Here is a 22,016-nt window from a genome sequence, read left to right as displayed (position 1 = left end):
CTGTGTCCCAGAGAACCCCGTGGTTGGTGGTCTCCAGCAGGGGCGGGCAGGCCTGGATCATGGAGGGGGATTCAGTCGTTAACCCCTGACACTCAGGGCGGGTGCATTCTTGTGTGCGCGCGCCCCTGTCAGATGGCGGCAGGCACGCAGGGTCCTGGGAGGCCACACGGAAGAAGCTGGTGGTGACAACTTCGGTAGTTTTGTCACTTGACATCTAGTTTTATTTTAGGGCCTTGAATGACTCCTACTGTATTTTATTAGCAGTGATGTTAGGGTGTTAACTCTCTTAACCAGGCGGTGACCTGGGGTTTGAGGGTCGGAGGTGGAAGCTCGCCTGGGGCCTTCTGACAGACAGACTTGCTTCCTCGTGGCAGGAAGGGTAACCCCGCTGCCTTGTTTTCTTCTTAACTAGGGTCGTATCTGAAGAGAAATCCCTCATGTTCATCAGGCCCAAGAAATACATTGTCTCGTCAGGCTCCGAGCCTCCGGAGCTGGGCTACGTTGACATCCGCACACTGGCTGACAGTGTGTGTCGTTACGATCTCAACGACATGGACGCCGCGTGGCTGGAACTGACCAACGAGGAGTTTAAGGAGATGGGTGAGAGAGGGCTCTGTGGCCTTGTGTACAGGATGAGTAGAGGCCTGCAGGTGAGGGGAGAAGCTCCTCACCGCCTGGGGGCGCCGTCGAGTCTGCGTGTGCTCCCTGGATGAGTGGTGGGCTGCGGAGGGCTGTGAGGAGGGGAGGAGCGGGGCTCCTGGTTCCCACCCTGACCTACAGCCCCGAACCCGCCACTTCCTTACCTCCAGGAAGCTAGGGAGGCCGAGCTCTTCGGATCGCTTCTCCAGCGCTGACCTGCTGTTTCTCACAGTAGATTCCACTCCAGCCAAGCGCACCGATTTCCAAACACAGTGCTTGTGCTTTCACCTCAGCCGTCCCCTGAAGTCTTTCGCTAAACCCGAGTGCTCTGTCTGTCTGTCCTGGCTTTCCCTGGGTGAAGCCCCACGTTAGCGGGTGGCCCGCCCATCGCGATCTGTCTACACATCAGTCAGTTCTTGTGTATGTGCAGCTCAGGGTTCCTGCACCGCCTTTGCTCGCATCTCCTTGTGTCACGACCAGGATGACACTTGGGTCTCGGCTTACACGCCACTTCTGATTGCTAAGAGTTGCCTGGAGTGTGTGGAGACGGCAAGTCAGTGAGGCCGAGTCTGGGTTCCCCACGAGAGACTGTGAGGATTAATTACCTTTGTGCTGGGGGTTGAGGTCGGGAAGTGGTGGCACAAGCTCTTTGCAGCCTAGCTTATGTAAGTATGTATGAAATGGTGGATGGATTTCAAAGCCATGCAGGACTGAGACTGTGTTTGCGTGCGTCCCTGAGCCTTGCATGGGGCCTGGCGTGTGACGGGTGCCGCCGCGCCTGCTGCTCCCCAGCCCCTGAATGGGAAAGACCCTGTGGACTGAGCTGGGAATTTTGACAAAGCTGATTGGTTCCTCATGGTCCTTGCTTTTAGATATTAGTGGCTAGACTGTTAGTAGGTGACGAGGTTGCTTTATAGAATCTGTTCGGAAGTTTCCTCTTGGACAGAATACTATGTTTCAGCTTCATAGACTTTGTGGAAACCCCTGTACGCCACCAGACTGGCTGGGTGTCCTGAGTTAAGGCAGAGGGACCGACGGCCAGGGGCTGGGGGCTTCTGTGGATGGTTCAAGGGGTAGTGCTGGGTCTCTGTCGGACAGCGAGGCAGTGCTGAACGCTTTGGCAGGATAAGTGTTGCAGTTGTCTAACACATACTGAACACATGCTTGAAGACGACCTTGGCTTTCATTGGTTTTTTTAATGGTGAAAATTAATTATAGGGTATAGGGTTGTATTTTCAAAGCCAGTGATGTTTTCAAAACTGGTAGGAAGAATTGAGATGAAAACGTCTGGCCACGCAGAAGCGATCTCGTTATTAAATAGGGTTTGAGATGAGAGGTGGCCTCTTTGAATATGTGTTCGTTAGGGCTATCACAGTGCCAGCACTGTCGTGTTCTCCAAGTTTCTGAAATCTGGAAATGTCAATTAAATTTATGGTAATGCGTAAGAGTTGTTGGCTCTGATGACATTTCTGTTGTTTCTTAGATGTGTTTTACTATTTTTTACAGCCTGTTTTTTCTTTTCTTGCATGAGTGTTTTCATTGTAGGAAGTTTGGAATACATCCACAAATGGAAGAAAATAAAAGTCTCATCCCACCACTAGTTATAACCATGATAACCGCTTGAAGTTTATTTTTGGTCATTTCTTGCATAAGAGTGCATTTTATTTGATTCACAAGGAGCTGTCTTCTTTGCTTCAGACATTGCTTGTATTTCTGTCTTTCATGGGTCTGATTAGCTTATGCATCTCAACTAGTAAATTCAGAGGATGAGGAGGGATAAACCAGGTAAAAACATTTGAGTATTCACAGTGAAATCTGTTCTCAGCACCATTTTAAGCTGAAAAAATGGAATGTTTTTTGAAAAAATAACCAAGCCATACTATATGGTCATGGTTTTGAAGTCTGTTACATGCTAGTTGTTATATATAATATTGTAATGAAACGACAGTCTAATGTATTCAGTACTTAATATCCTTGAACACTTTTGGGATTTATCTTTCACTTTTCTACCTTCCAGTGCTGTGTCTTCAGTACCTGACCATAAAGAACAAACTGTTGCGTGGATATATCTTTCTGCCTTTTAATTTAAAGATCCTTCCTTGAAAGGGTCAGAGAGATGTTCAACAGATGATATTTGGGACACTCAGGATACATTTATTTCTTCATTGTGAATTCGTTAGTATAACTAATATTATAATATTTACTCATGGATTTATCAAAGTAGGTTTGCGGCATTTTTCCTCCAGGAATGCCCGAGTTAGATGAATACACCATGGAGAGGGTCCTGGAGGAATTTGAACAGCGGTGCTATGACAACATGAACCATGCGATTGAGACTGAGGAAGGCCTGGGGATCGAGTATGACGAAGATGTCGTCTGTGACGTCTGCCAGTCACCCGATGGCGAGGATGGCAACGAGATGGTGTTCTGCGACAAGTGCAACATCTGTGTGCATCAGGTAGGCGGGCCGCGGGGCCCGGGAGGAAGCCACAGACGGGGGGCTAAGGACGTGTGCCCATCTCTTTCTTAATACCGGGTGTTTCAAGTATTTCTTGCTGCTTTTACAGCCAGGAGAATGGGATCCTGTATTAATTTGCTTGGGCTGCTCTAACAGAGTGTACCACCAGCTGGATGACTTAAAATGACAGAAATTGTCTTGCTATCTGGAGATGGGAAGCCTGAATTCAAGGTGTCGGCAGGGCCACGCTCCCTCTGAAGCGCCCCTCCTCGCCTCTCTGGCCCCTGGTGGCTTGCTGGCAGTCGTCGGCATTCCGTGGCTTGCAGCTGTGCACCGCTCTGGCCTCCGGCTTTGCCGTCGCTCCGTGTCCTCGCTATGTCTCTCTGTCTTGACACTTGGCCGTCTTCTTGTAGGAAGACCCGTCACAGTGGGTGAAGGGCCCTCCCTACTCCAGTGTGAGCTCATCGTAACTGACTACATCTATTTTCTTCTGGGTTAGGACTGACTTGAACATAAACTTTTTGGACACAATTCAAAACGTCACTTTTGCTGACATCACAATAAACTGAGCCCTTAAACAAGAGGAAAGGGGTCCTTTTTCTTGAACGTTATTTCCTGTCCTCCCTGATGTCAATAGGATTTGGCGGTTGCTTCAGTAAGGATGGGCATAGGGTAATTTAAAAAGCTTGGGAGAATCTCATCTTGACTCTTCTTTCATTTATTTTTTAATACAGTAATAAAGTAATCTGTATGTCTGTGGGGACTGTGTTCATATAAACTCTTTAGAAGACTCTTCTGAGGTACTTGCTTTGAGCTCACCTGTTGATGCTGAGATTTACAACAATCTTGAAGACTTGTGTGGGATGGTGGCTTGGTGACCTCTGGGGAAGAAGAATCGAGTTTGTGATTCTGGGCTGTTTTTGTCCTTCTGGCTGCCTCCTGGGGGTCCCTTCTGCCCGGGGACTTCACAGGCTGTGTGGCCTTAGCCCATCTCATCCTCATGACACATGAACCATAGTCTCCTGCTGATTATGTTATAGTAGCTCTGGATTTTCAGATGACCAAAGAGCTTTCCTTGGGATGATGGAGAATTCTCATAGAGGTTTTGTCATCTCAACATGATGCGCATTGTGGCTACCATTTCGCTCCTTTGTTTGTGCTATTTTACTTGGATGACATTTAGGTTTTATTTTTTCCCTACCATTTTTACTCCCCGCCTCACCCCCCTCATCCTGAGAAAAGTTTTGTTTGAAAAAAAGAGTTCTACTTGGAAACTACTCAAACCCTCTGTTTTATGAATGAGTCACCTGGTGTCAGGGTGGGCTGCTCAGAGTCCCACAGTGGGTTACTGGCAGAGTTGAAACTGGAACCCCAGGGCGGGGGCTGGGTTGTGGGGGGCGGCTCTAGACCTCATTGTCTCTTAGTATTTCCTCTGGTTCCTTTTTCTTTTGGGATGTTCTTCATGACTTGTCTTTAAGGCATCCTTTGTTTAATCTTCTAATTTACTTAGACTTGTTTTTCCAGTAAAAAAGAAAAAATTACCTGCTCATATGAGACTTTTTTCTGGAGTGCCTGATATAGACTTTTTTGGTATTTGAAGCCTTAATAGTGTCAGTTCTATAAAAAGTTTTGTCTTGTCTTGTTTTTCCGGTCGGGCTGTGTTGACAGTGGTTCATTCACGGCCCCGACGCTGCTCCTGAGCGCCAGCCTCAGGGTCACTTAACTTTGCTGCACTCTCATCCTGTGGTTTCCTTTTTGCGTCCTGGATATTCAGATTGCATAGCGGCTGTGTTTTTCCTGTCTGGAGAATTGGAGTTGTGTTACTCTGTCTCTCCACTTCCTGACTTGTAGTTAGTTCATTTAAGGATACAGTTCTGAACAGTTTGGTGTTTTTAAACGGCTCTGACTGTGCTCCTGGTCCCATCACGGTTTGCTTTCTCCACTTCTTTAGCGTTTGCCTTTTCTTTCTTTGACCCATCTTAATGGCTTTTAGTTGCCTTGAGTTCTGCAGTTATTGCTGTCTTGAGTAATTTGCCATCTTATGTAAAGGAGGCTTTGTTTTGAACATCAGCCAAAGAGACCAAATTCTTGTTTTGTCTAGAAGGTCTCATTTTTCTGTGCCTGTGGTGCTCACTTGGGGTGAGGAGGCGTGGGGGCCAGGTTAGTAGAGCTTGCTCAGCCTGGGGGCCCAGGCTGCCCCTTGGTTCTTTCTCATGTCCAGAGGTGTCTCTCATGTCACAGCTTTGGGAGACTCAGCTGCTTTGTGCTTTCTCCTCACTCTGTCTCAGCTGCATCAGTAAATCAGAGGGATGCCTACCCCATCTAGCCCTGGAGAGTGTTTTGAGGGTTTACTAATATTTAGAAACTTGGTACAGGGGGTATCTGTAGCTACACAGCAGATTTCTGTTGGACCTTTCTGTCCTTGAGTGGTTCTCAGGCCCCCCCCTGGAGTGTGTGGCCCCCACCTCCTGTCTGTGAGGCTGCCCGGCACCTTTCCTGAAGGGAGTGCCTCTGTTTGGTGGCAGTTCTGTTAAACTCTTTCTAGGTGTTTAAAGTTAATAGACATACGGGAAAAACAACTCTCTTCTCTCTTTTCCTTGGGATGTGCGGTGTCTTCATAGGCCTGCTACGGAATCCTCAAGGTCCCAGAGGGCAGCTGGCTGTGCCGGACGTGCGCCCTGGGCGTTCAGCCCAAGTGTTTGCTGTGTCCCAAGAAAGGAGGAGCGATGAAGCCCACCCGCAGCGGGACCAAGTGGGTGCACGTCAGCTGTGCGCTGTGGATCCCCGAGGTGGGTACCCTTCTGGCGGTTCAGCCCCAGAGCCTGTGGCTGCTCATTCTCATGGGGAGCCATTCATTAATTAGCAGGCCTCATCGCAGTGGTTGAGTAAAACGCCGCCTGTGAGTTACTACTCCTTTTTCCACCTTAAATTGAATCTGAGGCACACTGTCACCTGCTGACAGTGTGAACGTTTGTAGAGACGTTAACTGGGAGCCACACTAGTTGGATTCCTGGGTGGAGGTGTTCAGATCTGTCTTCAGACGCCATTGCAGCTGGCGCTCCGCTGTGCACAAGCTCCCGGGAGCCGACCCATGGCGTTCACGTCGCGGCCTTCCCCTGAGGTGGGCTGTAACCCCTTGGAGCTGGCGAACCACGCAGGCCACACAGTTGTGGTTAAAGAACCACTGCTCTAGGTCACATTTGTGTGATTTTTATTAAAATTCTTACTTAGCCTCGACCTTTTTAATTTCAGGTCTGGTCTAATTTATTTCAAGTCCCAGACCTTGACTAATTTAATTTGCACGGCTCACTCTGAGAATATCATTTGTGATTCAAATTTTAGCATTTTTTGGTGTGTAATTTTGGTGCATTTTTCTCCTGAGGAAAAAAGTTATCTGAGTGATTTTTGAAGTGAGGTTTCAGGACGTGGGATCTCACAGTTTGCTATTAACAGGATACAGTTCAGTGATCCAGCCCGAACATGGAGAGGGCATCTTATTTATCTTGGTAGTTTTCTATTTAGTATGTAGTAAACATTTCTGACTGAGGAGAATGGTTTTTCTCTAGTGAAAGAGAGCTACTAGTTTAAAGCAGTCACTACTTACTCAGTTGTTCACAATGTGTTTTAGTATATTTAAGATGGATTTCCAGCCTTGACCACTTCTCTGTGGACCAGAGGTGTACTCGCTTACCTTGTCCTGATACGTACACATCTGAGCTATCACTCGGGTGAGCAGTGAACGTTGGTATATCTGAATGTCTTTACAAACAGGATGTTTGCATCAGATGAAACCCAACCCCCCTCCCCAGGTGTGGAGCTTGCCCCTTTAAAGTGGGATTTTACCTGTGCTAGGAGGGCGAGGGCCCCTTGGCATGCCCTGGTAGGAGAGTTGTGGGGAAGGAAGCATCTTGAAGTTTCTCCTGTCTGTGCTCTGCCTTTGTCTGTCTGGTGGCCTCTACCGCTCTGTCTTGCTGTGTCTCGGCCTCCAGGTGAGCATCGGCAGCCCCGAGAAGATGGAGCCCATCACGAAGGTGTCCCACATCCCCAGCAGTCGGTGGGCGCTTGTGTGCAGCCTCTGCAATGAGAAGTTTGGGGCATCCATACAGGTAATCAGCTCGGTCGGGACAGTGTGACTGCCCTTCCCTGCATTGCAGGGCAGGGTTCTGAACTAACTATCACAGGGTTTGGAGCTGGGACTGGACTCCAGGAAGCACAGCCATCTCTGGTTGCTGAGGGCGGCGGTGGTGGTGGCGGGGGGTGCAGCCACACCCGGTGTGCGTGCCTTTGTTGGTGGGTTGTAACCAGAACACCAGTTGTAACCGTCACAGGGCAGCTCAGAAGTCTGCCTGGGCCGCCAGGCAGTTCCAGTCTGTGCCTATTTCTCGTTGCTGCCACAAGCCGGGCGTCGTGGGGACAGCCCTGGTGGCGAGCTGGAGGCTGAGCACTTGAGGGACAGTCACCCCCTACCTGCTGAGGGGCCCTGCTGGTGTCTGAGGCGTGCACGTGGGTTCCTTGTCTTGGTACACAGTGTTTGGAGTCAGCTTGGCATGCTGATGCTTTTGTGTTTGGTAAAACAGGTACACCTTGGAGCACCAGCTGGGTAGGGGGCACCACTGAGGTGCTGCTCCTAGGGTTCTGCACAGCCTGGATTTCTGATTTTTTTTTTATGCTCTTGTGTGTGGGAGGTGGGGTTGTGGGGAGAGCCTGTATGTAAAAATTGCGCCTGTTTTTTCTGTGTCCATGTGCAGGCAAGTGTGGAAGGTTATAATGTAGGAAGAATTAAGGAGAAAATATAGATGGCCTGGTGGTTTTCTGTGTTGTGTAAAAGACTGCTCGAGAAGTTAATTTCTGGGCCTCACGTTTTTGGCATCTAGTCTTAAGAGGCCTGAGACGCTGTTCCACCAAGGTCTCCAAGTCCTGCCTGTGGCCCTGCTGGCTCCTCCTGTGGGGTGTGCCCCCTCGGGGCCATGGCTCCACCCCCGCCCCCCCCCCCCCCCCCCCAGTCCTCCCCGCTCCTCCTCAGTCCCCAGGTCACGTCCTGAGGGCAGAGGTGTTGGTTTGGGGTGTCTTCTCTCTTGATGCAGAAAACACAGCAGCTCAGCACAGACACACACTGCACAAGCTCGGTCAGACCACCAGTTGCGGCTTTGAAAGAAGTGACCTCATTTGACAAAATCAATTTGTATTTTGGCTGATAGATATTCCTCTCGGTAAGGTATCCAGTGGCTGGTGGTTTTTAAAAAGTTTGCATTTTACACGCCAAACAGTTGTGCTTTTCTTCGTTATCACTTCCACTGGTGTTCAAGAATCCAAAATGTAACAAAAATATTCAGAGGGTGAGGCAGGAGACAGCTGGTGGGATTTGGCTGTGGACCTTGAAAATAGTGCAGATTTTTTTGTATGTGAATGGAATCTGCTTAAAACTAAAACATGACAAAAGCCTTTGGCTTGAGAATTGTATTCAGAGGACATGGAGGAGAAATTTTTTAAAAGCCACAAAGTAAAGAAAATAAAAAAGACATTGGAGTGGGTATATGTATGTGTGTATAGACTGCCCATGTGAATACTTTCAGGAAACAAGCTGTGCAAACCAAGAAAAATGGAAATGGTTTTCTCCTGAGGTACCTGATGTTCTGAGGGTAGAGATTACACCCTTTACTGAGCAGGTCCTTCATTGATGCTTACAGGAGGCAGGCCATTGGGATCTCTGCTTCTCTTTTAAACAGAGATGATAAAATGATGTTTTTTTGTTGTTGTTGTTGCCATTGACCTCTTTTTTCCAGAACATTAATTTGAAGGAGGAGAGGCCAAGGAAGTTTGATGATTTTTCATATCTTCACAGAATAGACTGATTTTATTAAAGAATTCCTGTCTGAAATGTCTGCAGCTGGAAAGGCTCAGGCTTATGTTTCTGTAACATCTGTTTGCTGAGTCAACCTGAATGGGAAAACCCAGAGGAAGGCCATTTGGCGTCTTTACAAAGCCCAGCATAAATGCTCTGCTGTGGCGTGTTCCTCTTGCAGGTTGGGGCGCTGATGTAAAATGTTGTTGGCGCCAAACACTGATAGCGTCTCTGTTGTCCGTTCCACTTGCCTCCCCTCTTGGCTGCCTGCGGAGGAGGAGGAGCGCTTGGCCTTTTACTGATAGTGGCCAGGTGTGTGTGTGTTGTGCCACCAAAGCGGATTTCACACGTTGCTTGGAATTGAGGTTATTATTAAAGACAATATTACAGATTTATGTTAGTTTGTGTGCTTGAAGTGTGTACACTGGGGGAACTGATTTTCTGTGAAGTGAGCTAGATTTTCTGTGAAGCAAGCTAGATTTTCTGTACTTCTGGGTAGAAGAGACTTTGTCATAATGGAAGAAGTCATGACTGGCACTGAGTCCCCTCTTAAATACTGAAGTGATTAGGGGAAGAAGCCCCAGCCCCAGCCTCTGCAGAATGTGACGATGCTGTGCAGGGCTCCTTTGAATGAGTTTAGTTAAGCTTTTCAGCTGGCCCCACGCCCCACCGGGTTGCGGGTTGTTCTCCTTTCTACAGCCCTGCCGCACCTGGGATCTCTTGGCCTCAAACAATACCGTGTTGCTTTTTAAGGGACTGGCTTCAGTCACCACCAGGAACCTCCTCCCTGGCATTCTCCCAGCACTGATCAGATGGGAGAAGTTAATCGCTTTCCTCCTGCTAGGCCTCCAGCTTGCTGTGTGGATCAAAGGCACTACATGGTCCTCCTGGTGGGGCAGTGAGTGGGAGATCGGGCTGGGTAGTGCCTGACCTCTGGGCTGACCTGCCTTCCACCTGCTGGCAGTAGGTCCCTCGCGCTTGCGCTGCCAGGCGTGGCGCACCCGGGTCTCGGAGCTTGGCCTCATGGGCCCGGAGGCCTCTGCATCTGGCAGAGCTTCCCTAGGGTGCAGAGACTAGTCTCACGCTGTCTGTGCGGGGTGGTCCCAGTCTCTGGTTCCTTGCATCTCTTTGGGAGTTTTTAATTCACCTCCTGGGTCTTGAGCAACCCCCGCTGCTGGGAGGAGTGTGCCACCTGTGTTCGGCCTCGTCCTGGGGGCCACAGGAAGGGCCCCTGTGATCCTGTAACATCTCTGACTGGTGTTGTCCTTGAGGAGATTTCACCACTCAGGCTTTTAATATACACGTTAAAAAAGCTCAGATAAAAAAACAAGTGAATGCCTCAGAGTACACGCTGTGTATTGAGAACATCTGCATGTGCCACCTGTATAATTACGCCCGCCTTACGAGGTGATTCTGGATGCAGTTGCTTTTGTAAGAGAGTTACTGTTTGGTTAATGAAAAAAAGCCTCCTGAATCCCAAGCCATAGCTTGTTTAAAACACAATTAGATCTGCTGGGGGTCATCCACGTGAAGCCTTTCTGTCCTGAGCGCTCCAAGTGCAGCTCTTCTATGTGTGTGCATGTGTGTGCGCGGGTGCACGCGCGTGCGTGCGTGCGGGTGGACGGGGTGCCTGCGCTCAGGGCTTCGGGTCCTGTCGCTCCCTAACCCCACCTCTTGCTCTGTTTTCTTGCCAGTGCTCCGTGAAGAACTGCCGCACGGCCTTCCACGTGACCTGTGCGTTTGACCGGGGCCTAGAGATGAAGACTATCTTGGCAGAGAACGACGAAGTCAAGTTCAAGTCCTACTGTCCGAAGCACAGCTCTCATCGCAAAGCCGAGGAGGGCCTTGGTGAGGGAACCGCTCAGGAGAATGGGGCTCCTGAGTGCTCCCCACGGGATCCGCTGGAGCCCTTCGCTGGCCTCGAGCAGAATCGGGAGGAGGCCCACCGGGTCAGCGTCCGCAAGCAGAAGCTGCAGCAGCTGGAGGACGAATTCTACACGTTCGTCAACCTGCTGGACGTAGCCAGGGCCCTGCGGCTGCCCGAGGAGGTGGTGGACTTCCTGTACCAATACTGGAAGTTGAAGAGGAAGGTCAACTTCAACAAGCCCCTCATCACTCCAAAGAAAGACGAAGAGGACAATCTAGCCAAGCGGGAGCAGGATGTCTTGTTTAGGAGGCTGCAGCTGTTCACGCACCTGCGGCAGGACCTGGAGAGGGTAATGATCGACACTGACACCTTGTAGTGACCTAGAGAAGACGACGGCAAAGAGACGGCCGCTGGCCCAGAGCAAGGGACGGTAGCCGGTTCATTTACTCTCAGACCCTGTACATACTGCAGCATGAGGTGGTGTTGGTTCCATATATTTATGGGCTGGGAAACTCGATGTACACACACGCAAGATGACCACAGAATGGGGAGCTTCTCTGGTTTAATTTTAAATAGTTAACTGTTCTTCTAGGAGATCACATGGGTGCCTCTTTCCCCTCCTCCATTCTAGAGCTAGAGGGAACAGCCCCAGGGAAATGGCCAAGGGATGGGCTTAGAATTGTTTACAGACTGAGGAGCCAGAACGGATTTCATGGTGCCGGGGGTGGGGCGGGCGGGCAGAGGAGGGAGATCTTTTGTTCAGCCTGGGGGGGCACCCCCGCCTTGCTGCCTCTCGGCCCAGCCTTGTTCCTCGGCTCCCTCACGGGGCCTTCGCCCTTGCAGTCACTGAGCAGAGCAGGTGTGGGTGCCAGCGTGTGTGCATCACCGCCACGCCCGTGCATGCCTGTTCCCCACGGTTCTCCCGCAGCGAGGTGCTACGTCGCCACTGAGGCTGTCTGTGTTGTGTGTATGTGTGGCTGTGTCCATGTGTCTGTGTGCTCTGTCTGGTGTGGGCGTGGGGTGGGATTCCTGGTGCACAGAGGCCTGTGATCTGACTGAGGAGCCCGTGGGCACACTAGCACACTCCGTTGCACACTTCCGGATCACACTTCTGCCCGCAGCCTCCGCTGGCGGCACTTCCCCTCCGCTGTTGCTGCTTTGTATCTCCCCAGCTCTCCAGCATCTCTGGAGTCCCCGTCTGGACCTCCTTTCCTGCTACAGGAATAATCAGGAGCGGGCTGTCTTTCCCCCCCCCGGCCTCCTGCTCCCTGTAGGTAGCTTCTGACTGAAGCTCACTAATTGGCGATGCGTCTCCGAGCACCTTCTGCGGCAGCTCCCCTGATTGCCCTGCTGCCAACAGCCGGCTCCGATTAAATTCATTAGTGCACGGGAGATGGAACGGAGGAGCAGCCTGTGCTGAAAGGCACTCAAGTGGCCTGAAATGGTTAACGCATGTCCCCCAAGCACCTAACTTATTAGTGATTCACCTGCCTGGGAGAGAATCTGACTCAGAGCTGACGGGAAGTGAGAGCCTAGGCAACGAATAGGGATACGTGGGGGAAGTACTGAACGAAAAAGCCCGGCTCTCACAGACACCAGCACCGCCCTGGCAGAGGAGGCGTGGCAGTGAGAGCATTGGTGGGCCTTCCTTAGAAGAGACTGTTCTAGAACCTGACAGTGACACCCCACCAGGATTCAGGCAGAGGGGAGGTGAGGGGCGCGGCATTGAGGCTCTCCTGCTCCCGTGCCCCCCCTGGTGGTGAGTGTGAAGAAGACCTCGCCTCAATCACAGGTCTGTGTGACCTTTTTGTTAGCGATGAGAAAAGGGTTCAGAAGGATACAGTGGAATCCTGGTGAGAAGCCTTGTCCCAGCTCGACAACTGCTGTACTTGGGGTTGCATGAGCTTTGGAGTCAGTCCTCAGGAGGGACGACGAGAAGTCTAATGTTTGGACTGTGTGTGTGTCTCAATCACCACAGAATAAAAGTGTAGAAAACGCTTGTGGTGTACTAACTCTTCTGTACATAAGATACTCAGATGAACACGCACTTGTAATTCGGAAGGTTTTTTTGAGTCATCACTGTCGCTTTTTAAGTAGAATGCCGATGATGTATGAGAATAGGGAATAAAGCAGGATTTTTGTCTGTGTGGCATTACTTGCATTTACTTTAAAGAGTCTTTAAGATTTTAGGGCATTTAGTGTCAGTTTAAAATAAGCTTATTAAAATGAAAACCACGTTTTCCAGAATGTGCCACAAGGCCTGTTAGGGTGGAGGCTTTAAAAAAAAACGGAAATCGTGGCCATGCTGCAGAGAGTACAGTTATTTGTAATTATAAACAGTATTGGGCAGAAGACTCATCAGAGCAGGGGTGACAATAAGAACAAATCATAAATTTGTTTTCAAGAGTCTTGGGTAATTCACACACTAGCTAGGTAGTGTAATTCACACTAGGAAATTAACATTCCATAGTGGTTAATATGAAGGAGCATCATCAAGGCATGTGTTCCCTTCAGAACTGAGGAGTAGGCCTCATTAGAAATGCAGACAACGCTGAGTGATAATGGTGGTTGTTCCTGCAAATACACACCTTGGGGGCGCCTTGCACACCTGCGTTCTAGTTCTGGACCAGACAGGTGACAGGAATGGACTCCCAACGGTGTGGGGACCTGAAGACACGATTACCGATGTGGCAGGTGCCATGCCAAGTTGCCAAGGCTGCCATTTCACTCTGGTGGGATCGCTCTCCCCCAGGCATTGTCTTCTGAAGGAAGCACTAAACATGAATTCAGCAGCAAAAGGAGTACTTTCTCATATAAGGATATGCTGCCTCTGCACTGGGGCATCGAAAACAGCAGGTCCTGGGGGGCCGTTCTGCCCAACTTTTGGTGGGATGGTCACTTGACATTCTGATAGTGGCCGCAGTTGTCCGGGAGCATAAAAGACAAGTTAAGCTCTAGTGTTGCAAGCAGTGTTTGGGATTCAAGAAAACTTGAGATCATTGTTGGGCTCCCGAGGGCAGTGGTTCTCAGAGCGTGGCCCTCAGCCTGCAGCAATGTGACCTGCTGACCTTCGGACTCCACCTCGGACTGTGGAAATTCTGGGTGTAGAGGCCAGCATTCTGTATTTTAGGGCCCTTCCATGTTTGGGAACCTTTGCTATGTGTCTTGGGTTTGACATGGTATGGTAGATCTGGTTTTGGGTGCCACCTCGCTGGCAACTGGGAGAAGATGGAGGGACAGGAAGTGAGGTCTAGCAGGGCACAGAAAGGCCAGGCAGGGTGTGTCTTGACAGAGCCTCAGTTCAGTTCGATATACAGGGGCTGCTGATGGAAGTTGCCCTTCACGGGGTGTTTTGTGCATAAGGGAGGTGAGGTTTAGGGCACTCAACTATTCTGTGGCCACCCAGGTCTAGGTTATTCAGAGGCTGATTTTTCCAATAGAAAACCCTGGGGTCATAGTTAGATGTCTCTCTTCTCAGATCATGGGGAATGGAAGTGTGGTTTTCCCACTTAGCAGCCAGGGTGGACATCTTTCCTGGGAGAAGTGGTTGCAGACGCCGAAGTTCAAGTTCTCTGTCTTTTCTATTTCCTTTGACCATTTTAAGGAAAAAGAGATGTATCTCTATTGTACATCTGACTTAAATAGAAGAGTAACCTTGTCCACTCCTGTCAGAATTTACCTTTCCCAGCTCCACAAGTTGGGTCCTGTCTTAATGTAAAAATCACTCTTCATTTGTTTTTCATTAATTAATGAATCTGTAATAAGGATCTAGGTTTGACTCCTTCCTCTTTTTGAGCTTCTACTCTTAAATCTCCTTTGGGTGGAATATTTGTAAAGAAAATCTCACCCACTGGCTACCTCCATCCCCAAACTGATCAGAATTCTTAAAAAGAACACCTACTTACTGGCCTGGCGGGGAGAGGGTGAGGCTGTCAGAATGAGTTTTAACCAGGGTGAAGGACACTGAAGCAATATTTACTCTGAGATAGGAAGGCTGATTTTCTTCGCAATTATTTTTATTAACAAGTGTCAGAAAATTCCTAAACAAACAGTGAATCATTTGGGAACAAAAGAAGCCTGACTTGGTGTTCCTGCTGTTGGCCCGGAAATTACACCATTTATGATGTGTAAAATGCAAACATGAAAGCCAGCTGACCTTGTGTCCTTTCGCAAAAGAGGCTGTCTTTAACACGCCGTAAGTTTATGGGGAAGAGCAGATGGAATTGTTAGGGTTCTTTAAGGGCGTTGTCTGAACATAAGCCAAAATTCAGGGTCGCGTGTGTCTTGTTGCCACTTGCTGCCGAAAGATGAGTGACCTTTGAGAAGGTGACGGGATGGGACTGCCCAAGTGGTGGGAGAGTATAGTTGTGCCTTTGGTGTGGGAGCTGATCGGGATACTGAGTCATTTCTCAGTCTTGCCATTGAGCTTTCTGGGAAGGTATCGATCACATCTTGAAGACAGGTTTAATTGTGCATCTGGTGTGTTGCGTTTGACATTTGTGTTTTCAGGCCCTTGCAGACTGATTGGGTTTACCAGTAAGTGTTAGGACTGAAGAGATTTAAGGCAGTTTATTGACTAAGTCATTAAATTTTGACTCTATTGACTGACCACAGGTGGCTTTGAAAGCGGGGAACAAATTCGTGTTGATTAGCTTGTGTAGGTTAATGAGGATATGTGTGCAGTCCCCCAGTGGTTGCGCATCAGATGCCAAGTGGAGCTCATAGCGCTGGGCTCTCAGTTACTGACAGATGGATCAGGAAGCAGGCAGTGCCAGTGATGCAGAGAGCTGGCCTTAAGATGCTGATGTAGCAAATCTGTGGCAAAGCAAGGACCCTCCCTAGGTGTTTGCTCTGTAGGAACAAATTAGCTACCTGTAAACTCCAAGGTATTTCAGAGAGCTCAGTGTCCAGTTGATGGAACTTCACTTGGGTTCTTGGTGACCACCTGGCATTCTCGTGGGCCCCACGCAGGAACGTTTTTTGGGGGCTCTTTCCTCTAATGGCCCTTGACCCCGTGCTTGCCTAGTTGCATCTTCAGAAGATGCTTGATAAAGTGCAACCAGGGTGGCTTCTGAACTGCTCTAAAGCTTCTGACAATAGAATTCATGGGAGGATAAGCACAGTCCTTTGGCAAGAGCTGGTATGCCTGGCCTTGGACACCGTTGGCATCTCTCTGCTGGGATAAGCCAATGGCCAGGCCGTTGGCCTGGTTTGGTGTTGGGGGCATGGCTCCCTCCTACAGGCCCTTTCTCTGGTGGTACTTAGCATCACAAAGGGAGGTCAGAGATTCCATACAACATTTATATTTTGATTTCAAGTCAGTCAAGGACCTAGTGGGATACATTTTTTCCCCCTCAGGTTAAAAAAAAAAGTACTGTTATAATGTATATTGCTTACTTAGAATCTTTATTCTCTACGTTCCAGGTTCGGAACCTCACTTACATGGTGACCCGCAGGGAAAAGATTAAACGATCTGTGTGCAAAGTCCAGGAACAGATATTCAATCTTTACACTAAGCTTTTGGAGCAAGAAAGAGTTTCAGGTATGCATTAAGCCCTGGTAGGTCAAACAACAGGGAAGGGGTTTGTTAGCCTTAACACTCTGTTCAGGGGGAAAAACATGCTAGTGTCTTTTCAATTTTATTTTTTACTCTAGAAGAATCAAAGGGAAGGCTTTTGTTGTTGAGGGAAATCTCAGGCATTTGAGGCACTGTGGTCTAGGGGACGGGGCCATGGGTTCAGCCTCATATGGGTTAAATCCTGTATTCCCTACTTATATGCCCAACACAAGTGAGTCTAAAGTTTTCTGAGTCTCTTCCATATCCTCACACGTAATGTTGGGATGAGATCTCCAGCTCCCTCCTGGGTAGTGAGACTCAAAGAGCAACTTATGTATTATAAAGCACTTGATAAATGTACCGAGTCTTGGGGATACCTAAAAAGATGTATTGATTATCTAGCCTTTGGTTCTACCTGTAACATATGGTAAATATATCTAAGATTGGGTACTCAATGCACATATCCACATTTAGATAACATTTACAGTGGATTATTTCGGTGTAATTGAAATTTTGAATATTTTTGAGATTCAGCACAAAGTATTTATTTAGTGCTGCCTATTTTTGCATTTCTCTGGCAAAGAAAAAAACTAAGGTATGGACTTTCTTCCCTTTGGAGAGCACTTCAGTGACTTTGAGATCAAGTGCATAGTGGGACAGGTTGTTGGACCTCTCTGAAGCCTGTCCATCTGTAAGAGTTTTGGTCCAGAATTCTGGCCTCTGAAGGCCTTTAAGTGCTAACATTCTGTGCTCACAAGCCCCAGAAAGCAGGTGTTAGAAGGATTTCAGAGGAGGAGGAAGAGTGCTGAGTGTGTAGAGACCTACCCGCTAGTAGGTAGGTCTTGGGAGCGGGTGTCTGCTTCTCTTTGCACGACTTTCCTTGTGCACAGTCAACCGGCTTACTCTAACCTTCTGCTTTTGTGGCTCTGTACATATACTATGAAACATGGACTAAACAAAGAAATAATAACCTATTATGTTGACAAAACCATCTGGATATATGTGACCAGAAGTAACTGGTCAGCTGAACAAAGGAAAAAAAGCTTGGCAAGTTTTAAAAGATATCCTTGTTTTGATGCCATTAACTTATTTAATAATATCATCCTAGATAATTTCCTTTGCAAGAGTAAATATTCCCCAAATCTGTCAAGGTTATATCAATAGTTAGACTTGTGAATTCAGTTGTAAAATTTTTGAAATAAATTTTTTCAGGTAGAGTACTGTAAATATTGGGTTGGCCAAAAAGTTTGTATTTTTTTTCATAAGATGGTGCAGAAAAACCCAAAAGAACTTTTTGGCCAACCCAGTACCAGCAGTTTGATTCATCAAAGTGAACTTATGTCTTTTCATTATTCCTACTTGAATGCAAATGAAAGAGGGGGCTCTCCCTTCGTGTCCACCTGGCTGGCGTGGAGCACTCTCCTTCAGCAGCAGAGGCCCAGGATCGCCAGTGCAGCTGTGCCCATGGAGTTTTGCCCCTGGAGGGCTTTCTCTGACTTGCTAGGTCCTTATGTCATGAGTGATCACTGATGAGTGAGTTTGCCTTTGAAAATAAGTTGTGAAAGGAAGCTGTAAAGAATACTTTCATCTGATTCTCCTTGAGCCATTTCTTACAGATATCGTAGGGCATTTTTGTTGTTTGTTTCATGGCAGCGTTTCTTTGGGTAAGTGGTTGAGCCTCTGAAGGTTAGGCAGTGTTCTGTGTAACAGCTGTGATGCCGGCCTGTGTTCCCACGTCCCCCTGCTGTTCCACAACAGGAATGGGGTGCGGGGTCCTCGTACGTGCCAGGTTGACTGGTTGGAAGCCATGCCCCAGGGAGTGAAGTGGGAGCCCCTTAGGATGCCTTTTTTTCCCTTTCCTTTTGCCAGTTTTAGACTTTCAGTTGTGTTCTTGCTTGTGCCTCACCTGAGTCTACCTTTTGAGACAGAGGATTCCAGATGAGGCAGAGCAGATGGCCGTGACTTGAATGTGTCCCTAAGGTCCATGTTGACGCTGTCCGTGATTCTGGAATGGGCAGGGCTGTTCTGCTTGGGTGAGTGTCCTCAGCGGGGACAGTGCCTGTGGGAGTCATGAAGCTGAGGCTCCTCAGAGGCCTGGATCCCGAGTCACGATGGAAATCAGAGGACAGTACCTCTTACCTTTTTATTTTCCCACAGCGGGTGACTGAGTAAAAGAAATAGAAATGTGGTGTGAAGGTTGACCCTAAGTTTGGTTACTGAGAAAGCGGGCATTTCTGAAACAGCAGATTGAAAAACCCCCTCCCCTGTGGTCGTGGTGATTCTCCGTTTAGAGTCGCTAGCTCATTCTGTCTACACGTGGTGTCCGTTCCTGCCCAGCAGTAGGTTCACATGGGCTCCTGTGCTACTCTGGACGAAACCTCATTTCCTGGTGGCTCATGGCTCAGAGAACATGACAACTGTTTTGAGGCTCTGGAGGCTTCTGCAGGGACATGGTCCTTCTGATGAACTCTAGGATGTTATGGATTTACCCAATATTTTTCAAACTGAGGGTAACACTTTGTTGCCAGGTTGTGCGATACATTTTAGCAGGTCAGCACCAGCATTAATAAGGGAAACAACAGAAAATGTTCGAGTGCACATCAGGTGATGAAGGCTAATATGGTTGCATGAAAAGTGCACTTTTACTGGGTTGATTGTGCAACTTAGTTCTTAATGTGATTTGCATAAAAAGTGCTTGAAAAACACCAATTTAACTTATCCTTGTTTAGATGATAGTTTAATTTCACAAGTGTGTTGTATATATAATGAGTAAACATATGTACTCTGTGTCAAGAATGATTTTAAACACCTTCCTTTATTCATTTCACAGTGTATGTGTATTTATCCTCCCTCGAGCCCTGGGCGGGGTAGATAATTTGGAGAAAGCAGCGCAACAGCTCCACTCCCTGCCCCTGTGGGTGCTGCTCCCAGGCGGCGGGCCAGGCAGGTGCTGAGACCGGGGGGTGGTGGAGGCAATGCTTACTTGACCACGGAAAGATTCTGCAGTAAATCACATATGAGAATCAGATTAGTTATTTTGTTTGAAGGCAAGTGTATTCCTTGAAAAGACAGTTTCATGAAAAAAATTATGTGAACTCAAGCTGTTTTAGAAAAGAGCATCTAGAGCATGCAGATTCTCAAGGCAGGTAGTATCTTTACTATAAAAACCAAATCTTTACAAACTGGGTGACTGTATGTTGTACTGTTGGGTGGGAAGTTTGCATTAGTGGGCCATGCTAAGGGGTATAAAATTGTATTCTTCTGGATTTGCTTCTGCTGAAATTTCTTTTTTTGTGGTTTTATGTTCACAGGTGTGCCTTCTTCCTCTTGCTCCTCCTCCTCGCTGGAAAACATGCTTCTGTTTAACAGTCCTTCTGTGGGCCCTGATGCTCCCAAGATAGAGGACTTGAAGTGGCATTCTGCATTCTTCAGGAAGCAAATGGGTACTTCCTTGGTTCACTCACTGAAGAAGCCCCATAAGCGAGATCCATTGCAGAACAGCCCTGGGAGCGAAGGCAAAACCCCGCTAAAGCAGCCAGACCTGGGGGGCAGAAGGGAGGGGACGGTGGGCCCAGAGAGCTTTCTGAGTTTTGAAAAGACGTTTGCAGAAGCACGGCTCATATCAGCACAACAGAAAAACGGCGTGGTGACGCCAGACCACGGGAACAGGAGAGACCATCGTTTTCAGTGTGACCTCAGCAAGGGGGACTTAAAGGACAGACCTTTGAAACAGAGTCACAAGCCTCTGAGGTCCACAGACGTGTCCCAGAGGCACGTGGACCACGCCAGAGCTGCCGCCTCCCCTGGGGCGGGGCAGTCGGCGCCAGGCACGAGGAGGGAGGCGGTGCCCAAGTGCAATGGCTCCCTGGTCAGAGTGAACTATAACCAGTCTGCAGTCAAAGTGCCTACGACACCGGCCAGCCCAGTGAAGAACTGGGGAGGATTCCGGATTCCAAAGAAGGGGGAACGGCAGCAGCAGGGAGAGGCCCCAGAGGCGGCCTGCCACCAGCACTCAGACTACCCCTACCTGGGCCTAGGCCGAGTTCCAGCCAAGGAGAGGGCAAAAAGCAAACTGAAAGCTGACAACGAGAATGACGGGTATGTCCCTGACGTAGAGATGAGTGACTCGGAGAGCGAGGCCTCTGAGAAGAAGTGCATCCATGCCAGCAGCTCTATCAGCAGGAGGACAGACATCATCAGGAGAAGCATTCTGGCCTCTTGATGAAACGGGCACGATGGTGCAGGAGGCGAGAGCTCTGACACGGGGGAACGAGCGGAAACCCATCACTCCTGAGCTACACAAATACATTTACTTGCAATTCTGATTGGAATTTTTTTTCAGAGTCATTTATAAATCATTGTTGTGAGAAGTGTGTTATTTGCAACTTGTTGAGGAAACACAAGAGTAGATTGTAACCGTAAGACACTGCTAAGACTAGAGGCTGAATTAACACTACAATAAGAATGGATGAAATAAGTTTCTAAAGAGGGCTAGGCTGAACTAAGCCTAATGAGTGCTTACAGCCCTCTGTATCCTTCCCAAAGCACAAACTCTTAGTTACCTGAATATATGGAATCAGAGATGGTTCTTGAGGAAACCGTCACGTATCATTTAGTAGCCCATAAAACTTATTTTCTAGGACTGTGGTGGATCTTGAAATCATATTTATACTTTGGCCCATGGACTGTTTTGTTGCATTGTAGTATACAGGCAGTAGCTCTGAAGCTTCAGTAATTCTAGGGAATTCATGTGTAAATAAAGCAGATGAGGGAAGAGACAAGTTTTAAAAAGGCCATTACCGGAAGATCTGAAGGGACAGGGTAGAGCTGCCGGAGCTTGGAGATTCAGGCTGAATGGAAGCACCAAGGTCCTGCTGCCGGCAGCTCTCGACTGTGTTCTGGAGAGAGGGCGGGTGGAGAGCGACGCGTCACAGGGCTCCATCCGTGAGAGAGGGCAGTTGAGGTCCCGTCCTTACCAGTCCTCTCAACCTTTCTCTTCCCTAACCACTGCCTTCTGGGCCAGCTTGGGATTCCGCTGGCCTTTGGCAGTACCTGGCCACCTGGCTTCCAACACCACCATGGCTGTTCAGGTTTAAGCAATGACTTCCAGACTCTGGTGACGCATATTTCCAGAGTGGACCGCTAGTGCATATGCTGGGGAATCTGGCCTTCCAACATGAATGGATTCCTTGGGAGAAAAAAAAAGAAAATGGAAAAAAAAACACCCCAAAATAGGTTATATTTTAAAAATAATAGAAAGGCAATAAGTTGCGATAACCTCTTAACCCTTGACCAAGTTTATACAGGAAAGAGATTGAAGTGTAACAGGTTTTCTGGAGTCAGAGTTCTAAGCTCTAATTCGTAACTTGGACTTTCTGATTGCAAATGGCAATAACTAGTAAGTTATCAGCAATAAATTTAGCATTAAATTTGAGTACAATGTTCTGTTTTTGCACTCACTGCAGTGCGTTTTGTATTAAGACAGTGGATAGTGTTAAGGTCCTGTTAATTTTCTTTGGAATTCAATGTAGTTGTGAACCAAACTTAAGGAAACTTTAAGTAGCAATGAGATTTAGAATTATGGGCACTTGGAACAAGCCCAACTTCCCCTAAATTATCCTTAGTTTGTTAATACCAGTACTCAGATTCCTGA

At 48.3% G+C, this 22,016-nt stretch overlaps 1 protein-coding gene across 8 annotated transcripts in view; it reads left to right on the top strand.

Moving 5' to 3' along the window:
• JADE1 (jade family PHD finger 1) overlaps positions 1–21,573 on the top strand; it is a 300,977-nt gene extending 279,404 nt beyond the window's left edge. For all 8 annotated transcript variants that reach the window (XM_055550175.1, XM_055550176.1, XM_055550174.1 and 5 more), the window contains 7 exons: positions 413–600; positions 2,886–3,097; positions 5,719–5,886; positions 7,087–7,203; positions 10,634–11,155; positions 16,231–16,348; positions 19,675–21,573. In XM_055550175.1, the coding sequence (XP_055406150.1) occupies positions 413–600; positions 2,886–3,097; positions 5,719–5,886; positions 7,087–7,203; positions 10,634–11,155; positions 16,231–16,348; positions 19,675–20,585 (2,236 nt within the window). In that variant the 3' untranslated portion in view covers positions 20,586–21,573. The remainder of the gene's footprint in view (positions 1–412; positions 601–2,885; positions 3,098–5,718; positions 5,887–7,086; positions 7,204–10,633; positions 11,156–16,230; positions 16,349–19,674) is intronic.
• Positions 21,574–22,016: the final 443 nt, after the last annotated feature.

Source organism: Bubalus kerabau, chromosome 16 (assembly GCF_029407905.1).
Source record: "Bubalus kerabau isolate K-KA32 ecotype Philippines breed swamp buffalo chromosome 16, PCC_UOA_SB_1v2, whole genome shotgun sequence".
Lineage (NCBI taxonomy): Eukaryota > Metazoa > Chordata > Mammalia > Artiodactyla > Bovidae > Bubalus > Bubalus kerabau.
This window is presented reverse-complemented; position numbering and strand designations above follow the sequence as displayed.